Here is an 18,898-nt window from a genome sequence, read left to right on the forward strand (position 1 = left end):
ATTGCCCTGGTGGAAAATGACCTGCAGTCTCTAGGAGCTTTCTCTCTAACAGTCTGCCCTATTTTAGAAGCTCTTGGAGGGAGATTTTGTTTTGCTGGTGTCTGTGCCTCCCTCGTCTCTACTTACATGTCTCTGCCATGGTTTAAATTTTCTCTTGCTTTGGAAGAAAAAAAGAAATTGGCCTTTTCTAAATGGTGGGGCCATTCCTGCTCATGACTGCAGACAGTAACTGTGACCCCTGTTGGGGCTCTGAGTCATGTCCCGTCTTATTAAGGTGAGAGGGATTCCTATTGGCTTCATAGCAGCTGCTTTTATGACTGTCTCCTTCCATCAGCCAGGGGCAGCTCTGCTGCCTGACAGGGGCAGATTGGAAATGGCATCCACATGCTCATTCGGAGGCCTGTGACTTGCCTGCTGAGAGAGAGAAGCGTGGAAAGGTGGGGATTTGATACTGCTTCCGAAGACAGATTAACATTTAAAGTGAGGATGTAGCTGGGGGAGGGGAAAGCGCACACAACCCTGTAGTAATGGCACCTTGATGCCACACATACCACCTCCTTGTGTATCTTTGGAGATGAATCTGTTTATTTTAGCAGCCCCCAAACAGGCTTATGCTACTGCGAATTGCAATCTGTTCTACTTAATGTGCCATTCACCCAATTATCATTTAAGTTTTTATTCTACTCCTCTCTTATGGAATGAACAAAACAAAACCTTTCAGAATATTTTTTTTAACTCTTCCAAATTACACGTGGGATTTGCTGGTCTAGCTACAATCCCTTCCCTCCCTTTTATAAAAAAGTTTCTTAGCTTTAATAAGGATAAGACAGGCTAAGAAGGTAGATGACCTTATATTTAATGCTGTTCGTTTGAGTAGTCCCCAGATGTGGCATAAAGCAAAAAATCCTATCCATTTGCTGGTAAGATAATACTGAAGGTGGTCTATAAAACAAAGGCTTTTTCCTTCTTTGAACTGTGGATAAGATCACAGGCTTAGAGCCAAAGTTGTGTAGGTTTTTATCTCATCTCCCAACACTTACTCAACCATGAGCTTTGTGAAATTTCATGTCTTTAATAAAGCCTCAGTTTCTCAATTGAAAAATAGACATAGTCATAGTTTTTGGGTTTAAGGGAAAATGAGAGGTCCATGGAAGTACTTAGCACAGTGCCAGGCACACAGTAAAGATTCAGGAAATTTTGCTATTGGTGTTATTCCATTTTTGCAGCCCATCTCTTGCCAAAGTGAAAGGACTAATAGAAAAAGGTCTTGGACTAGAAATCGTGTTCCACTCAAATCTCTAACCAAAACTCAGTGACAGTCATTCGACATCTGTCTCAATTTTTCCTTATGTGAAATCTGAAAATGATATTTGCTGTACGTACCCAACACAGGGCATATGCGACAGGTCAGGTTAATGCAGACACGCTGCTCTGGGAAGTAGAGAGTGCTGTACGTGCATGTTGAGTTGTCATTGCTTCTCAAAGACAGTCACCTTCACTCTTCTCAAAGGTGAGAGTTGAGTGAATTAATTTGTGGAAGACTTCCTTTAAATCTTAACTCTTCTGTATTATTTCATATACAATTCAGCGTATATATAAATTTTCATTCTGAAATTTTAAAGTAAGACATGTTTACAGCACTTAAAGAGGTACTGGAATTTTGGAATTTCTCTTTACTCTCCATTAATCATATTTGCATTTTAAGAGCACCTGATTTACATGCCCACACTGTTTTTAAATCGCCTGTGTGATACAACAGCAGATACAGAGGTTGCCTCTTTCTTGCAGGGAAGTTTAATTTATTGACAAAAAGATGAGCTAATTGTGCTTATTGAGGTGACAGTTCTTGTCTCCTACTCAAGCATTTCTCATAGCTGTACTTCTAAAGATCTGGGAGCCCTGTTAGTCAACAGCTTCAGTCTATCCATATAAATGTATATAGGCAGAAATCCATTTCATTTGATTATGGAAGTGCTGCAGTCCTGGATTTGTCACAGGTTATCAAAGCTAAAGGAACTTTCAAGAGCATCAGATCAGGGAAGACAAAGGTGAAGCTCACTACCACTCCCCATCCTGCGGTCAGTGCAGACATTGCTAATCGATTTCATCGCTCATCCCCACTGAACTCCAGCTCAGCTTTACCACCCTTTTCCAATGTAGTACTCTACAACCATTACTGTAGATTAGAGTTGACCTTCAGGGTGAACCCTATTTCTCTGTCCTGATCCAGATCAGGCTTCTTATTTCCAAACAAAGAAGCTGAGGCCAAGAAACGTTGAATGACTGGCCTATGGACACGAGTAAGTTAGTATTAGAGCTGGGATCTGATCCCATTTGCTTGATGCTCTGTCCTACCTGTGGGTATTAAGAAAGATAGAAGGTCCTGGGTGTTCTACATTATTCTTTAACTCCTACTTTTAACCCTAATTTTTGTTTTCTCTATGATTAGCCTCATAATCAAAAATATTTAACTATGTAGAGTCTGGCAAAACTAGCTATATTTGACACAGAAAAATACTCCTGTTTAGAAGAGTCTGCAGGACATATTGATAATTTTCTGTGCATTCAGTTCAAATTACATTATTGTAATATCTGTAACCAGCAAAGCCTTCCACTCGGGTTATATTCAGTGGACATGGAACCAGACAACCAATGGGTCCGGGCTGCCTGTCACTACTTTAGCCAATTGAGCAGAAACAGGGTTGAATCATTTATGAGCGTTTATCCCAATAATTACGGCAGTATGGGAGAGTTCCTCCCTGCCACTAGTGAAGCAAGCCCACTTGTACATTACTAGTGCATAACCATCAGAGTATTCTGGAGCAGAATCTTTTAGTTCTTCTGGAACCTTTTATAAGGGAAGTAATGGGGTGTAGAGAAGTTTGTGATGATTTATTGTTTAGTTTCTAGAACTTTTATATTACTTCAATACTATTTCTCCAAAGACAGTCCTGGCTAGATGGTCATGATTTGATCTGTACTGACAGCCATTTTGGAGTCTCAGATATCCTGAGTTCTTTCAGGTGTCTAGTTCCACTTTCTCACACCCAGATATCCAGTGAGCCATGTCAAGTCCTTATCCCAAGATCAATTGGTTCTCTAGTGTATTAGAAACCCAGAAAGGGGGCCAGAAATTTATTACTCCAGTTATACGTTGACCCTTTCCACACATAATAAGAGAGGAGTGGATAATAAAGGTGACGTGCCATCCCACTTCTTTTTAAAATGACCGGAACTTGAGAAGATGTTCCTAAAATAACTGTACCAAGCCCTGACTGGTGTGGCTTAGTTGGTTGGGTGCCACCCCACGCACTGAAAGGTTGCTGGTGCGAGTCCCAGTCAGGGCAGGTTCCCAGGTTTCAGGCTCTACCCAGGTAAGGGCCATGCAAGAGACAGCCAATGGATGTTTCTCACATCAATGTTTCTCTCCCTCTCCCTTCCTCTCTCTCTAAAAGTTAGTTAAAAATCTTTTTTTAAAAAAAGGACTGTACCCAAACTTTCTTATTTTCCATCAGAATGATACATAATAATCCTGCTTCTTTGGCTCTTTCCCTTTAAACACAGAGTGCGCACTTCCACCCAACAGTAAATATTCCATAGCTCGGAGTTGTAACGGGCTAGATAAGGTGCTATCCTGACAGCAGCCACCTTCTCTGTCTACTGGTTTCTATGATGCTTCTGAATCTGTCAGAGCAGAAACTTCGTCTTAGAAACCAATCTCTGTTTCATCTTGTGCGTGTTCAGTGATGCCTTTCTTGGCGATGAGCTATAGTTGTATCTCAGATCTACATTTTAAAATTTCACTTTCAAATCATGTGGCCCTGTGTCTAAAAGTAGAATGTCGACTTGAACGTTGTCAGAGTTGAAGTTCTGAAGAAAGGAAAAATGGGGTTTGGCATTGCTCTCTTGAGCCCATCCTGTCTCGGTGACAGTATTTAGAGAAACTGGAAAGTACAGTATGTAGCTTTCTGGTTAAAAGGAGATCAGATTGTGGGGAAGAGTATGAAAAAGGAAAACTCACCCGAGGTATTTCTGACCTAATTGGAAAAACTTAATTTCACTGAGCTCCATTCTTAAGCCTTTCTACCACTCTTATTTAGCATCTCCCTTTGTTCTCTAGACAGCTCTGAAGTCTGTACCTGCACAAACATGGTAGTGTGAAAAGAGCACAGACTCAGGTTGGAATCCCAGGTCCACCACCCATTAGCCTTGAGGGGGTTGCTCTGCTTGAGTCAGTTTCCTCATCTACAATGAGGGTAATAATCCTTACCTCCCAATACTTGTGAGAAGAAAGGGAGTAAATATATGAGAAGCACTGAGCACTAGCCTGACACTTGATCAGCCCTCAGTAAACATGAGCTGCCCCTCCTGGCAGTGGGAGCAATGGTTATTAGTCAGGCTGCCTCATACTATGCCTAATGTGTAGTAATCAGTGCAAAATAATATGATCTGTTGCTAGCTAGGATCTGATAAGCAAAATATATATACTTTAATTCTGTTCTTTCTCTCTTTTAGAGATAGTGATATTCCATTGTTCTCTCCTACCCTGGCCAACTTGACTTTTCTTTGCCTTTATCCCTGCTGTTATTCCCTCTGCTTGGAATGTTGTCTCCACCTTTTAAACTCCTTCAGAATGCAGCTCAAATGTTACATTTCCCTTGAACTCTCCTGACTTCCCCAGACAGACTCAGTCTGTCCTTCTTGTGGGTTCCCATGGCACACAGTTTGAGAAGACCTTTGTAAGAGCCATTATTTCATTTTTTAAAAAACGATTTGTTCATATTTGTTAATCTCATTAGACTATACTCTCCTTGATTAGGTGAACTGTTTATTTATCTTTGCTGCCCCCAGTCCATCATATAATACCTGGGCCATAGTTAAGTGTTCAGGATCTTTCTCAGGTGAATGAATGTGTTCCACTCCAAGTTCCCATGTTTGCACACCTCTAAGGATTTCATCTCTCCTCCCTTCCACTTCCTTCCTCTCGACTTCTTTTCTCTCTCCTCCCCTCCCCTCCTCACTTCCCCATCTGATCTACTTCTCACATAGACTGCTATTGTGGCCCCTGCCTGCCTCTCAATGCTTTACACCATGTGTCCATCGTACAGGTTGCATGTTCTTGTTCATGACATTTCTCCTACACAGTGTAGTCTGCTCCCATCTTGTCTCACTTCTCTGGCCAGCAATTCAGCCACCCACCAGCAAGCCCTCAAAGGCATGTCCCTCACAGTTTCCTGACACTTCCCCTTCTCCCCATCCACATGAATCAGCAGCACAGCTCATTAAATAGCACTGAGCTTCTGCTGTCAGCCCTGCTTAAAAGACTCTTTCCAAGAGGCCACTATGTAAAAAGTGCCATGCAAGGTGCTTTCTAGAGCACAGGTGTGAGTGAAACACAACTCATGTTTCCAAGGAGCCAGCACAGGAAAGAGGCACACGTGTGAACAGCTGTCACAAGGTAGGCCCTGGGAGCTGCCATAACAGAGGTACCAATCCGAGGCTTGGGAGTTTTAAGGAGTGGAAATCACATTTAGTTGAAACTCTTTGAAAATATTTCAAAGATCTCCGGAAAAGTTTTATAAGGAATATCACATTTTAGGCTTATATTATGATAGAGATTGAGGGGAGAATATCAACATTACAAACAAAGGCGAGGAGGCCAAAAAACAGAGGGCAGGCCTGTGTGTGCTGTGTGTATGAGTGGGGGACTAGTGAGCAGAAATTATGTACAGCACAAGGCCTCAGGGAGGCCTTCATTCTTAAGGCATTCATTTGGCTGTCTGCCCATCAGGCGCCTTGAAACCTTACCCACAAGTCACTTCTTCCCAGATACCTTGACCTCTTAACCAACCCTGATCATCACCCACTTGTAATTATTTGTAACTTGTGGGTGCACTGTATGTATCCCTTTACTTTTTGGTCATTTCCTGTGTTTCTCCCCAGACAGACATTCAGCTCCTTGGTGATTAAGACCAGGACATCTCCTTATCTCCATTTTTCTTCTTTTCTGCCTTATCTCAATGATTAGAAAGGTGTCCTTGCCTACCAGGCACTAAGCAAGACCTCGATCTGAACACTTGCTTCATGTTATCCATGTCTCCCTCAGAGATAAACCAGACAGGATTCCTGTCCCCAGGGAGTTCATATTCTGGTAGCTGGTAATTAATTATGTACTTACGAGCAACTTGCCCTCTGTGTGTCTTCTGATTTGTACAATGGGATTAATAATCCCTTCCCTGCTCTCTTTAAATTTGGTAGTAAGGACCATGTATATAATAACACTTAAACTCTACAGCATTATAGAAATGTAAACTGTTAGCACCAAATGCTTTTTGCATGAGTGGAAGTCAGGAGTAATTTTCCTTCCTGTGCTCCCAGCCACTGACCACATAGGAGTTTGAGCAGGACATTATGATTATGAGTAAATGAGAAACTAAAGAGGCTCTCCTATTTTTAAACTCCTTGGACACTGGTCCAGTGCTAGCTCATGGACGCAGTCATTACCACTCCATGAACATTAACACTATTACCAGATGACCAAGGAATTTGCTCCTAAATGAAGCTCGGAATTTGTGGTGGTGACCTCCGGTGCAGGGCCTGGCCAGTCCTCAGCCCTCTTTTGCCTCATAGACAGAGGCCTTTAGGAGCAGGATGAAAAGTAGCCTTGTGTTGCTACAGGCTGGCCCCCTGGGCAAATAAGAAAGTGCATTGTCTGCGTCTAAATAGTCTAGAAGGATTCTTGTTGGAGATTGATGATCACCGTGGTAAGTCCTTCGAGTTTGGGAGAGTGGAAAGCAGAGTCCCAAGGGCTTCTGTCAGTGACAGGAGTCTGAATTGTCAGAGGGAACCATGGCCATAAAACTCCTGACAGAATTAAGAAATGGATGGTTGTCATCAGGAGCTTGAATTAAGCACCTGTCGTCTTGGGACGGTCTGCGAGTCGTGCAGGAGCCCCTCACCCAGCTCTTCCTTCTGAAAGCTGACAGCCCAGTCAGGGATGTCTTTCCTTTCATTCACGGCGTGGGTGTTTACTGAGCTGGGATACAAAGACAGAATTCAGTCCCTACTTTCACAGAGCTCACCGTCTACCTTACTAAAGGGAGTTATAGAAGCAGGGAGTTGGTGATGCTGAAACCAGTGTGAATATGATGCACAAGAAGAGGTCATGTGAAGTGGCTTGTCGAGGGTGCTCTCAGGAATTACAGGGAGAAGGAGTTGTTAGCCCTAAATAATCAGGAAAGGCTTTGAGGTAGAGGTTGTTTAAAAACAGTGTTGGCTTGAGAGAGAGCCCAGAATCCCTGGGAGGCAGTAAAGGCCCTGAGATGGGGAGAAGAGCTCTCTCAGCAGAGGTGGTCATACTCCACTACATAAGGGGCTCTAACGGGAAGGAAGGGGTGATGAAATGTCCGATGATGACTGTGATGATGGTTGCACAACTCTGAATATACTCGTAGCCATTAAAGGGCACACTTTCAGTGGGTGAATCATATGGCATATGAATTATTTCTCAAAGTCGTTTTTTGGTTTGTTTTTTAATCTAGAGAGGAATCAATTTGGCGACAGCAAGTCTAATAGGTCTGGGGTAAGAAAGGTTTAGGAAAGAGACTCCCGTCACTTACGGTATTAGGGCTCTAGCCTAGAGGAGTGTTGGACTGTGGAATGAAATGGACAGGTTGGCAGAATTTGCATCTGACAGAATGTCAGCCCAAAGTAACACATATGTATAAGTTGGGTGCCTGTGCTGTTGGTTTCACCAGGGTCCCAAGGCAGAGTTGTGGAGAAAAGGGACCTCTCTTCTCTATGTTTAACTTAATTTGGAAGAGAAAGAGAGTTAAGTATATCTTGTAGAGAGGTTATTTATGGAGGCCAGAACCAAAGAGTAAAGAATGAGTGGAAACAGATGAGTAGCTTACATTTGTGTCCCTGTCAGCTTGTTGTTGTTTCTTTGTTTGTTTGTTTGTTTGGTTGGTTGGTTGGTAGGGGTTTTTTTAGGTTAAGTATGTGGATGATATCATTTTGTCCTTGACTCATCATATAGAAAAAAAAAATGGGCTTTAATGCTTTCTCTCTGGGCCTCTAGTCCATTAACAATGAGCATAAGAAAGGTGTTAGAATAATAGGAGGTAAATCAAGGTGGAGTGGTTTTCTTTTGTTGCCGTTGTTGTAGTTGCTCTTCTTTTGTGTATTACGGGGAGACTAGAAGCCTATTCTTTCCCAGGCTGCTCACCATCCAGCTTCAGTTTCCAAATGTTCATTCATTTTCAGGACATGGTCCGGCGAGGGGAAATCATAGACAACGACTCCGAAGATGAGTTCTACCTCCGGCGCTTGGACGCAGGGCTCTTTGTCCTCCAGCACATCTGCTACATCATGGCGGAGATCTGCAATGCCAACGTCCCCCAGGTAGGGGGGGCTCCCCTGGATGGGCCTGTCCATCGCTGCCACCTTCCTCAGCAGCTGCCTAGCTAGAGACTCTCAAAAAAGAAGTGGATCACACTCTCCTTGAATTCCTTCACTCTGTGTGGGCCTTCACTCTTTTCAGGGATAGGGGTGGGGTGAATACTCTCAATATGGTGTATTCTGGTGTCTTCTAGGACAAATGATACTTTTTCTTTCTCTCCCACTCTTCCCCTTCCTTACTAGATTCGGCAGAGGGTTCATCAGATCTTAAACATGAGAGGAAGCTCCATCAAAATTGTCAGGCACATCATCAAGGGTGAGTTGGCCATTGCTGTGCCTGGGGCTCCGGGGAATTCTGTGCTTCCTTTCTGAGTCTGTGTCAATATCCCTGGGATTTGGTGCACAACATTCTCTGCCCTGCAACCTTAGTGTGTTGTCCAGTTCACTGTGTGTCCAGGTCAGCGTTGTCAGAATACCATGGACTAACCTAGTTATTCTCTGCCTCTGATCCTCCAGTTCCAGAATTTAAAAAACACGTAACAAACAAGAAGCACTAGAGATTGGAAACATTTGCTTGTTTGTTAATTGTAAGAAAGATAAAACAAGAAAGAAAAAATTTCCTTCCAAACTGCATGTAGTAGAAGGAAATTGCTTTCTTGGGGCAGGGGGATAACACCAGAAAGTGGCAAGAAATGCTTGGAATTAGGCAGGACAGAAGGAAGTGAATTGGAGGTGGTGCACCTACCTTCCAGTCTCAGCTGTGCCTTCCCCAGCTGTGAGCGTGGTCCAGAATAAATGTTGCAAGGGTTCAGAAAATACTACATGACAGCGTCCAGTCTAGTGCCCGGCACACAGAAAGGGCTCCATCGGGCGAGTTTTCCTTCTTCCCCACCTACCCCAGGGAGGCCCTCAAACACTGTTGCATCTTTGGCTAGACCTGACTCAGCGGCTTAGTCACAAGACAGGACGCCTGAACTTAGCTCTGGGATGTATCCCACCCTCAGCCTCTTAGCACAGACTAATACACATGGCGGTGGAGGCCGAGTTGGACTTTATAGAATTGATAACACCAGAGTTCAGAGAGTCATGACGGATTGAGTAATAGCAGGCAAACCATTTTCTCTCTCTGGCCCTTGTTCTGCCCATTTCTAAGATGAGGGACTAGGCTAGATGTACTCAAAGGGTTTGCCTGTAAGTAGCTCATAATTCCCATTACAGGTGGGAGATGAAATGTGACGAGAAGTTAAGAACCATGGGATCTGGCTCCTAGAACTGAATGCTGGCACTGCTATTTACTGTGTTGCCTCGGGCAACTTACCCAGTTGCTCTGTGACCTCATAAAATGGGTGAGAGGATTAAAGAGATGATATATGGAAAACGTCTGACCCTTAATAAGTCCTCAGTAAACATTAGCTATGATGAGTAATATGAAATATTGTGATAATTCTCATCGTCATTATTATAAGTGAGGCATGGCTAAAATCCCATGGGAAGCCTTGTGAGAGTAGTAGCATTGAGCTGGGTCTTAGAGGCTGGGGCAAGTCCTGGAAGGTAGGAACAGTGTGAGTGGAGGCATGGGGATTGGAAATCACGTGCTCTGTGCAGCCATCCCACGCAGGTGGGAATGGGGAATGGATGCGCCCATTTTGCAGATGGAGAAGATGAGGCATTGGGAGTCTTTTGTTTTCTCCCTCAGAGAAAGAGGAAAGGCGGAACCCCTTCATGAACCTAGCCCAGTATCTCACCTTCCATGGAGGCTTTCTGGGTGTGCCCTTCTCATTCTCAGTGTCACATTCGCATGAATTAACTGCTCAGAGTGTCATGCCACCTCCTCCCTAGGGTGTAGCTGCAGTGATTTGCAACTCCAGCCTTAAAATGCCATTTTCTTTTTATGCCCACATGTTCAATTAGAACTTTTTATTACTCGCAGCTCTGCTCTCTCGTGTTTAGGCTTCTCCCTGCACCTCTATCCCTGTAATCACAACAATGATCTGAGCAAGAATGGGTCTTTAATGGGTGCTGACTTGTAGTGGGTGGGTGTTTTTCTTTCTGAAATCCTAACACATATAACAGTATACCTCAGGTTACCCAGAATTTTCAGTTGTGAGCCAGCCTTTGTCTCGTTCAGGTCATGGTTTATTCCCCCAGTGCCTTTTAAAGGGCCAGCACATCCTGGAGGCTGAATAGATATTTGTTGACAGAGGGTCTGTGCAAGTGACCAGGAGAGTGGCCTGCACAGAAGCCATGTCTGTTCCCCCCACTCCTGCTCCTCTCTCCTGTTACCTTCTTTCCCCTCCTCTGTCCAGACCCTCAGTTTTCTCTCCATCACCCTTCACAGCCAACCCATCACGCTGCCTGTTCTGCCTCCAAACTCCATCTCGAATCCATCCACTTCTCTCCATATGCTATTTCCCATCATAGCACCCAGTTTGCTTCCTTTCTAGCCCTTATCACAGTCAGTGATTGTTTGTATTTATGTCTTTGTTTACTCATTTTGTGTGTCATACATTTAAAATGTAAGCTACACGATGTAGGGGCGTTGGCTTGTTCACGTTTCCTCAGCACCCAGGGCAATGCCAGGCACATAATGGGAACCCAGCGAATATTTCAAACATCGTTGAATAAACCCTACCTTTTGTGAATTTAAATTGGCAAATGTTGACTGAGACTTCTCAGGGCGAGCAGTGCTACGGACTGGGGTGCTAAGGTGTCACTCAGCACCTGCCCTCACGGAGTTCATCGTCTCCTAGGGGATCTAGATGGAGAAGTGACCAACCATAACTCAAGCTGAATGACATACAGCTATCATTGCTGGTGCCCGGCACTATATCCAGTCCTAGAGATACAGAGAAGGATGAGCGGGACCCTGACCTTGAAGCATCCACAGTCTAATGGGGAAAGACACTCTAATTGTGACGTGATATGTGCTGTGTGGAAGTCATGAACAGTGTGCTCAGGGTTGGGAAGGAGGCAGTAATGCAGGCACAGGCCAGGCCATGGATCCCTGGTGAAAGGTTCCTTGAGGCAGGACAGGACATCAGTGGCCTTCGTAAGGACTCTGGCCATACCAGCAGGGGCTGCAGCATTGGGTGAGTTGGGAGTGTTGCTGGGCAAGGCTCTTGAGTTCTGTTGGGTCCATGGTGATTTGGGGGGCACAGGTAGTGACTACAACAGACAGTACACATTCTCATTGGGGCTCAAGACAGATGCTAGTTTGGGCAATTTGAAGTCATTAGTGTGGAGGTGACATGTAAAGCCAGGGAACTTGATGCCATTGCCCAGTCAAAGAGGCCCTCCCAGGACAGTGACCACTAAAGAAAAAGTTCTCTCCAGATGGAAGGTTAAGGCAAGGGTTCTCCCTTCTGCTGGCATGCCCCTGCCCTGGCTCACCCCGGCCTCAGGAACGACTCTGCAGTGCCTGGTGGTGGATCTGTGCAGCCTCTGAGCGGCAAGCACCTGGGCCGTGAGGAGGTGGAAGAAGGGGTGAGGCTGCCGGGGTTGGCACAGTGTTGCACTCCAACCCCCTCTTAAAAAGCCTTCACTCCCTCCCCCTCCTTCCTCCACCCTTCATTCCATCAAAAAGCACAAAGCCTCATAAAGAAAACCAGCTCATCAGTCTGTCCTCTTTGATTTTAATTTTGTTTTTCAGTTTGGGTTGCTTCTTTTTTTTTTTTTTTAACATACTAATTAGATGCAAGCCTCTTCCTTTGATTTTATGGCCTATATATTTCCTAAGTTTTGCTGGCAGGATGACAGCTGATGTATCCCTTGAGGTCTCAGGAAAAACGCTGATGAGGCAAGCCCAGCGGGGGCCTTTTCCTGTTATATATATTTGGGTCCCCTTTCTCAAGATTTCCTCCCTCCTTATCTGTTGGGGGTGCTAAGGAAACCGGGAATAATTGATGGCTCAGTGAATTCCCTCTCTATGCCGACTGCTTACTCGGTGCTTCCTGAGCCCAGCCTCCCCGGGACTGGTAGCCACTCTGGGCCTGAGGACCTGTGGTGCCCGTGAAGGGACGAGGGGGTCTTCGCTAGAGGACGCGGATCAGACTGAGGGCTCCACAGAAGGTGCCTTTTGTCTCCTGGTGCCTGGCCTGTGGCTGGCTCGGAGAAGGGACCCAGTTTGTGCTTGCAGGGTGCGTGCTCACAGAGCTCCAGGCTCTTGTGCTTGTTCCAGAAATCAGACCACAGCCGGGAGAGGGGTCACTGCGAGCACACCCTCTGTGCGGCTTTCCATGTGGCACATTCTCTGGTTCTCACAACAACCCTACGAAGCAGGTCACACTCTCCATTTACAGAGAAGGAAACGGAGACTCGCAGAGGCTAGGGGAGGCGGGACATTGCCCAAGTCACTCTTCACGTTGCAACGGGGTCCAGACGCAGAGCTGTACGCAGTCGCTGTGCCATTTGGTAGGAAGGAACGCTCTGTCGACTGGCTGGTAAACTCCTACAGCCTTTGAGAACAAAAAGTCGGGGCGTTTACCTTTACAGAGCGCCCACTTGGCATCCCAGGCTGCCAGGTGGGCACCTGACACACGAATGAGACTTAGGAGGCCCTGTCCAGGGAGATCCAGTCCCATCAGAGGTGAAGTAATCACAACACGAAGCAGAATGAAGCCAGTACTGCTGTGTGGAGTGGAATCAGGAGGCAGTTAATTCTGCAGGAGGAAAAGGAGCTGGAGTGCTACACAGAGGTGGCACTCTCTTTTTCTTTTTTAAATTGTGGTAAAATATACACAAGACTTAACATTTTAACCATTGCAGCCATCACCACCATCTGCCCCCAGGACCCACTTTCATCTGTGCCCGTTAGACGCGCACTCCCTAGTCCTTCCTCTCCAGCCCCTCGCAGCCACCCTGTGCGCTCTGTCTCTGTGAAGCCAAGGACTGAGTCAGGTGGGGCTGCTCACAGCTGATGCAGAAACTGAGTGGTCTTCTCCTTGGACATGGAGTAGGGCCTGCGACCTGAGCATACTTGTTAGTATAAATCCTTGTGCCAAGAGTTACCTACCATCTCTTAAATGCGTTTAGTCACGGGTGAACGTTGTGGAAAGGATGTGTAGGTGCTGGGCTGTTTTGCAGAGGAAAGCTTGGAGGATTACTGGCTCCAGACTTCCACTGGTGACAGAAAGACTGAGCCGAAGACTTCAAAATGCTTTCAGAAATTGGCTGCTGGCCCTTTGATTTGCTTGTGTTCTTTATGGCTTGAAATCTCTTAGAAGCTCATAAACAAGTATTTCCATATTGATTTGGGGCTGTTGGTAACCTGAGCTTTTTTCTCTGTGATCTTAAAGTTGCAGAAGCTGATAGAATTTATCTTTTGGTGGCATATGTTGATATGCTTGTGATTTGTACAGATTATGACTGCCATGGCCTGTGTGTTACCCTCGCTAAGCCCCGGTCCCTCGCCTATAAGATGGGGGTACTTGCCCAAGAGGTTGCTGTGAGAATTTAGATGAGGTACTTGCTGTGTGTGAAGTGCTTGCATGATGGCTGGCGCATAGCAAGTGCTTGATGGCATCAGTTGCCTTTACTGTGGTTGGCATCCGAGCAGCCCAGTGGTCTGTAGAGTGAGATGCGCTCTGTAACTTGGGGTACATTAGTGGTGCGCATTCGACTTTCCCAGTTCATCATGGTCGTTAGGAATCTGTTGGACCTGAAGGACTTTCCCTCCCCAGTTTCTATTTTGTTATTATTTCTATGTCTTCAAGGCTTTTCAGTGTGGAAATATTGGCATTCCTCTCCCCACCCCACCCCCCTGCATTTTTTTAAAGGGTGAGCATTTCAGTTTAAGGACAGGGATCTGAGCCAGGCTCCTGACCGCAGGTCCCAGTCTGTGCCCTGGAAGACAGTTCTTCCCCACCCACCAGCCGTGGCGCCCCTCCCTCTTCCTCTCATAAACAGAGCAGCTTGTAGTCCATGTCTGAGTGGTAAGCCTGCTGTCTAAAGTTTGCTCTCATGTTTATGTGTTCAGCACTGCTTCCTGCTTTTCAGCTCCATCAAAGCCTTTATTATTTGAAAATGCTGGGGAAACAGAAGGAAGTTGATATGTCCTCGACTCATCCTCTTCCTCTCTCTCCCTTCTCTCCCCAGTCCTCTCTCACTCTTCCCCCACCCCCACGCCCCGTGGTTCTCCCTTCTATCTCTTTTTTTCCTGTGCTCTCTCTTCCTCTCTTAAACACTCACACTCACACTCACACTCACCCTCACATACACACACCAAAGAGAACTCTTTTGTAAGACCTCTGGGAGGAATCTGTTCAATATTTATAAACTGCTGCAGCAGCTATAATAACCAGAGGTAGCTGGTACCACCAAAATTTGCTCCAAATAGGATTCTCCTCTGGAAACAAAGAATGAGGAGGGGTAAGGAGTGGAGGGTGAGGGGCAGGTGAGGTGCACAGCTGATGCCAGCTGCCAGGGGCATTGGAGCAACACGGGGAGGTGCCATACATTTCCGAGAGCCCTGCCAGGGGTGGGGGACCAGCTTCACCCCTGATGGCTTCCACGTGCCTCTTTACTACTCACACATGTTCTAGGGTTTGAATTTCAGCTCCTCTGCCGTTCTAGACGTGAGCAAATTGCTTTAGCTCTAGTAAGTCTCAGTTTCCTCATCTGTAAACAGAGATGGCATTTTTGCCTTGTGGGATTACTGCAAAGATTAAATGAGACAGCATCTCCAAATGCCTGGCACAGCCCAGTGTTCATTGCCTCCCTCCACACCCCCTTCCTCACTGCACTGCCTCCCTCCACAGCCCCCCTTCCTCACCTCACTGCCTCCCTCCACAGCCCCCCTTCCTCACCTCACTGCCTCCCCCCACACCCCCTTCCTCACCTTACTGCCTCCCCCCACAGCCCCCCTTCCTTACCTCACTGCCTCCCTCCACAGCCCCCCTTCCTCACCTCACTGCCTCCCTCCACAGCCCCCCTTCCTCACCTCACTGCCTCCCCCCACAGCCCCCCTTCCTCACCGCACTGCCTCCCCCCACAGCCCCCCTTCCTCACCTCACTGCCTCCCTCCACAGCCCCCCTTCCTCACCTCACTGCCTCCCTCCACAGCCCCCCTTCCTCACCTCACTGCCTCCTTCCACAGCCCCTTCCACACCTCACTGCCTCCCTCCACAGCCCCTTCCACAGGACAGGTGGTCTGACTCTTGTTACTCCCTCCCAGGGCAGGTGGAGCGGCAGGAGACTTGGGGGGGGGGGGGGGGGCTCCTGCTTTCCCAAAGCCTCGGCAGAGGTGGTTCAGCAAGGGACTGCACACTTTGGCTGCCTCTACTGTGTGCACCCCTGGAAAGAGATTAGGCCCCTCCAGGGAAGCTGGCTTCACTTGGAAAATCACTGCCCCAAAGGATAAGACTGTTTCTCCGCTTCCCTCCCTCCGGGTCTGCGAGTACATTAGGAGAGCAAAGTGTTAGCTCAGTCCATTAAGCCTCTTGCTTCCAGATCATGCCTCTGGGGGCATTAAATGCTGTAATGGTCATTTCTCTTTCTCCTGGGGCAGCAGTTAGATCACTCACATGTGAGTAAGAGATACCACTCACACAGCCCCATAGCCTTCTCTCGCAGCCCAGGTCCTGTTCCCCATCACCCGCCCTCTCCTTAAGGGGCCTGAATAGAAGGCATCACAACCATTTGCTGTTAGAGGTGATGGATGGGCCCAACAGAAGAGAATGATTTCCGGGGGGAGACACACAGCTGGCACATGCCTGAATCCCAAACCCCGTTTTCCAGCATATGTCCAAAGTAATAAAGAGGAAGGAGGGAAATGGAGAAGTGGCAGGAGCAAGATTATTTCCCCAGCCCGGTGGGGGTGGGAGGGGAGGGGGAGGGGTGCACGCTCTCTCAGCTCTCCCAGGTCTTTGTCTGATTGGGATCTGCAGATGTTTTATTATGCAAAAGCCTCTTAAAGAGCGGGCTCTATTGTTCTAGCTCATCTCTGCTGGAATGGGGAGCAGGGCAGCTATGAATGCAGTCCTCCTAATCAGCTGCTCTGTTTCCTCACCACACCAGACCCATAGTTGGCTCTCAGCCAGGCTCTGCTGGGAATTTAGCTAAAAGGGAGCAGAGCCCCCACCTTCAGGAAGCACCAGCCTAGTGGGAGAGACGACAGGAGAGGGTGACCCAGCAGGCAGGCCTGTGGAGAGAAGCCCTTACAGTGGCTACAGGCCCCACAGGATCTGTGTCCGGCCCCTCCCCTGACCTCCTTGCTCACCCTCATCAGATGGACTGAGCACGCTCCCCGTCAGAGCCCCTGCACTGGTTGTCCCTCAGCTACTCGCTCCCAGATGTCCCCACACACAGTGCCTTCGGGCCTTCTCCCCGCCTCCGTGAGGCCTCTGACAGCCACCCTCAGACTGGAGCTGCCCCAGCATTTCCCAAAGCCTCGTTCAGACAGACTACTGGCCACCCTCCGAGTTTCCTAATAAGGAGGTCTAGGTTGGGCCCCAACTTGCATTTCTGACAAGTTCCTGTGTGATGCTGATGCTGCCAGTCAGGGTCCCCCTCTGAGAACCACTGGCCTGAACAGTGCCTGCCGAAGCAGGCGCCCACTGCATGTGTGCTGAGAGGACAGGGTGTGGCGGGAGAGGAATGGGAGCATGGAAAGGTGAGTTGGCCCTTTTCTCCGAGGAAGCAAGACCGAGGCATTTGGCACAGCTGCCACCTTGGGGGCTGTTGGAGGCGTTAGAACAGCGTGCACCTCCGTGGGAGCTGGGACTCGGGAAAGGAGTGGAGTGACCCAGCAGGATGGACCCCACGCGGCAAATTCACACCTAACCTGCATCTGTGCTTGTCTCTCCAGAGTACGCGGAGAACATCGGGGACGGCCGGAGCCCGGAGTTCCGGGAGAGCGAGCAGAAGCGCATCCTGGGCCTGCTGGACAACTTCTAGAGCCCGCCCTGGTGCATGGACACTCTCTGGGCCTTCCTTCCAGTTTTTACTCGGCTCAATGTGACTTTCCGACAAATTAAACTAGTGGTTTTTTATTCCTGGGCTGGCATTCTTTGTAGCGAAGCAGTACCCTCTAACGTCCACCCGCACTTTCACAGCGGCCATCACGGACACGCTGAGGAGGTCGGAGGTTGGCCTCACTCTGCCAGTGAGGCCACTGAGGCTCAGGTCAGGGTGGCCACTCTGGTGGTTGTCTATGGTGAGGCTGTAACTGGAAAGGGGGAGGAAGAGGGAGGCATGGACGAGTGACTTCCCTGGGGCTTTGCCCTGACAGTCTGGATGTGTCACCTGAGGACCAGGTCTCATGCGGAAGCACCCTGGGGAGGCTTTTGTGGCATGTGAGGCCAGCCACAGAGAGCCCAACCGCGACCGCACATCAGCATCACTCCGGGAGGCGGGACTAAAAAATACATCAGTGTTGGGTCCCACCCCAAATGATGAAATCAGAATCTCAGGGTGGCCCAGGCGTATTGTTTTAAGCTCCTAGGTGGCTCCCTGCATCAGGATAAGAGCCACGATTTAGAGTAGACAGGCCGTGGGTCCAAATCCCAGCTGCACCATTTACCAGCTGCAGCAGTTTGTGACGTTACCTTCCTGAGTCCACTTCCTTCATCTGCAGAGTGGGGGCAGTAATACCCACTGATGCTTGCCAACACTGCTGAGCACACAGTAGGTGCATTATAAATGGTGGTTCCTTTGTCCTTCCCTTTCACACCTGTGGCTTCAAAAGAATTGGGATTTCACCCATTTGACATGGGTTATGAGGGTCTTCTTCGCACAAGTCCACAGCCCTTTAGGATGCTTTAATCCTGAGAAGGTGGAAGAAAACCTGTATTTCATTAAAATGAAATATTTGGCCCAGGGTCAGCAAATAGGCTGTGAGGGACGCCACACAGCCTGCGCTGTGCCCATGGCTGATACCACAGCTCTCGCTTCTCCGTGAACCCCAGGGACAGGGCCCCAGGCAGCCACCTGAGAGCACTCCGGATGAGGTGGCACCTGCATCGTGCCCAGCATGGGGCTGGTGATAGAACAGTGGGTCTGACAGATCCTGCCCTCCTGATGCCCATGTCGAGCCTGGCGGGAAGATGGACAGTGCGCCCGTCAGAGCCTCGAGGTATGCGTTCCAGCAGGAGGTGGCGGGAGTGCGTTCCAGGCCCATTACAGAATCAGAATTGCCATACAGTCACATTTTGGATTTAGTTATTTTTTTTATTTCACTTTCTTGTAACTGTAATAGCTACTATGTATTGAACACCTGCTATGTGCTACTTGCTTTCCATCTATTCTTTCTAACCTGCCTAACAGCCCTGCTGGCATTATTATCCCCAATTTACTGAAGCCGAGACTGAGGTCTCAGAGGGTAAGGAGCTTGTGCAAGGCCCTATGCCGATAAACGGCAGAACCTACGTGCAGAGCGAGCGAAGTCTGTCTGACTCCACAGCCCTCCCCCCACCCCCCCAACCCCCGCTCCCCCCACCAGCTGCCCCATCCGGAAGACGATCACAGGGCACTGGCTGCCGCGTGCCTCAGTCTGTTTGCTGTG

General features: G+C 47.9%; 1 protein-coding gene across 1 annotated transcript in view; it reads left to right on the forward strand.

Annotated features, from left to right (window-relative positions):
- Positions 1-17,387, forward strand: part of CTNNBL1 (catenin beta like 1) — a 179,396-nt gene extending 162,009 nt beyond the window's left edge. The window contains exons 14-16 of the mRNA XM_070420298.1: positions 8,266-8,403; positions 8,644-8,716; positions 17,204-17,387. Coding sequence (XP_070276399.1) covers positions 8,266-8,403; positions 8,644-8,716; positions 17,204-17,292 — 300 coding nt within the window. The 3' untranslated portion in view covers positions 17,293-17,387. The remainder of the gene's footprint in view (positions 1-8,265; positions 8,404-8,643; positions 8,717-17,203) is intronic.
- Positions 17,388-18,898: the final 1,511 nt, after the last annotated feature.

This window comes from Myotis yumanensis, unplaced genomic scaffold, assembly GCF_028538775.1.
Source record: "Myotis yumanensis isolate MYYU_CA2020_CCGP unplaced genomic scaffold, mMyoYum1.0.hap1 SCAF_7, whole genome shotgun sequence".
Lineage (NCBI taxonomy): Eukaryota > Metazoa > Chordata > Mammalia > Chiroptera > Vespertilionidae > Myotis > Myotis yumanensis.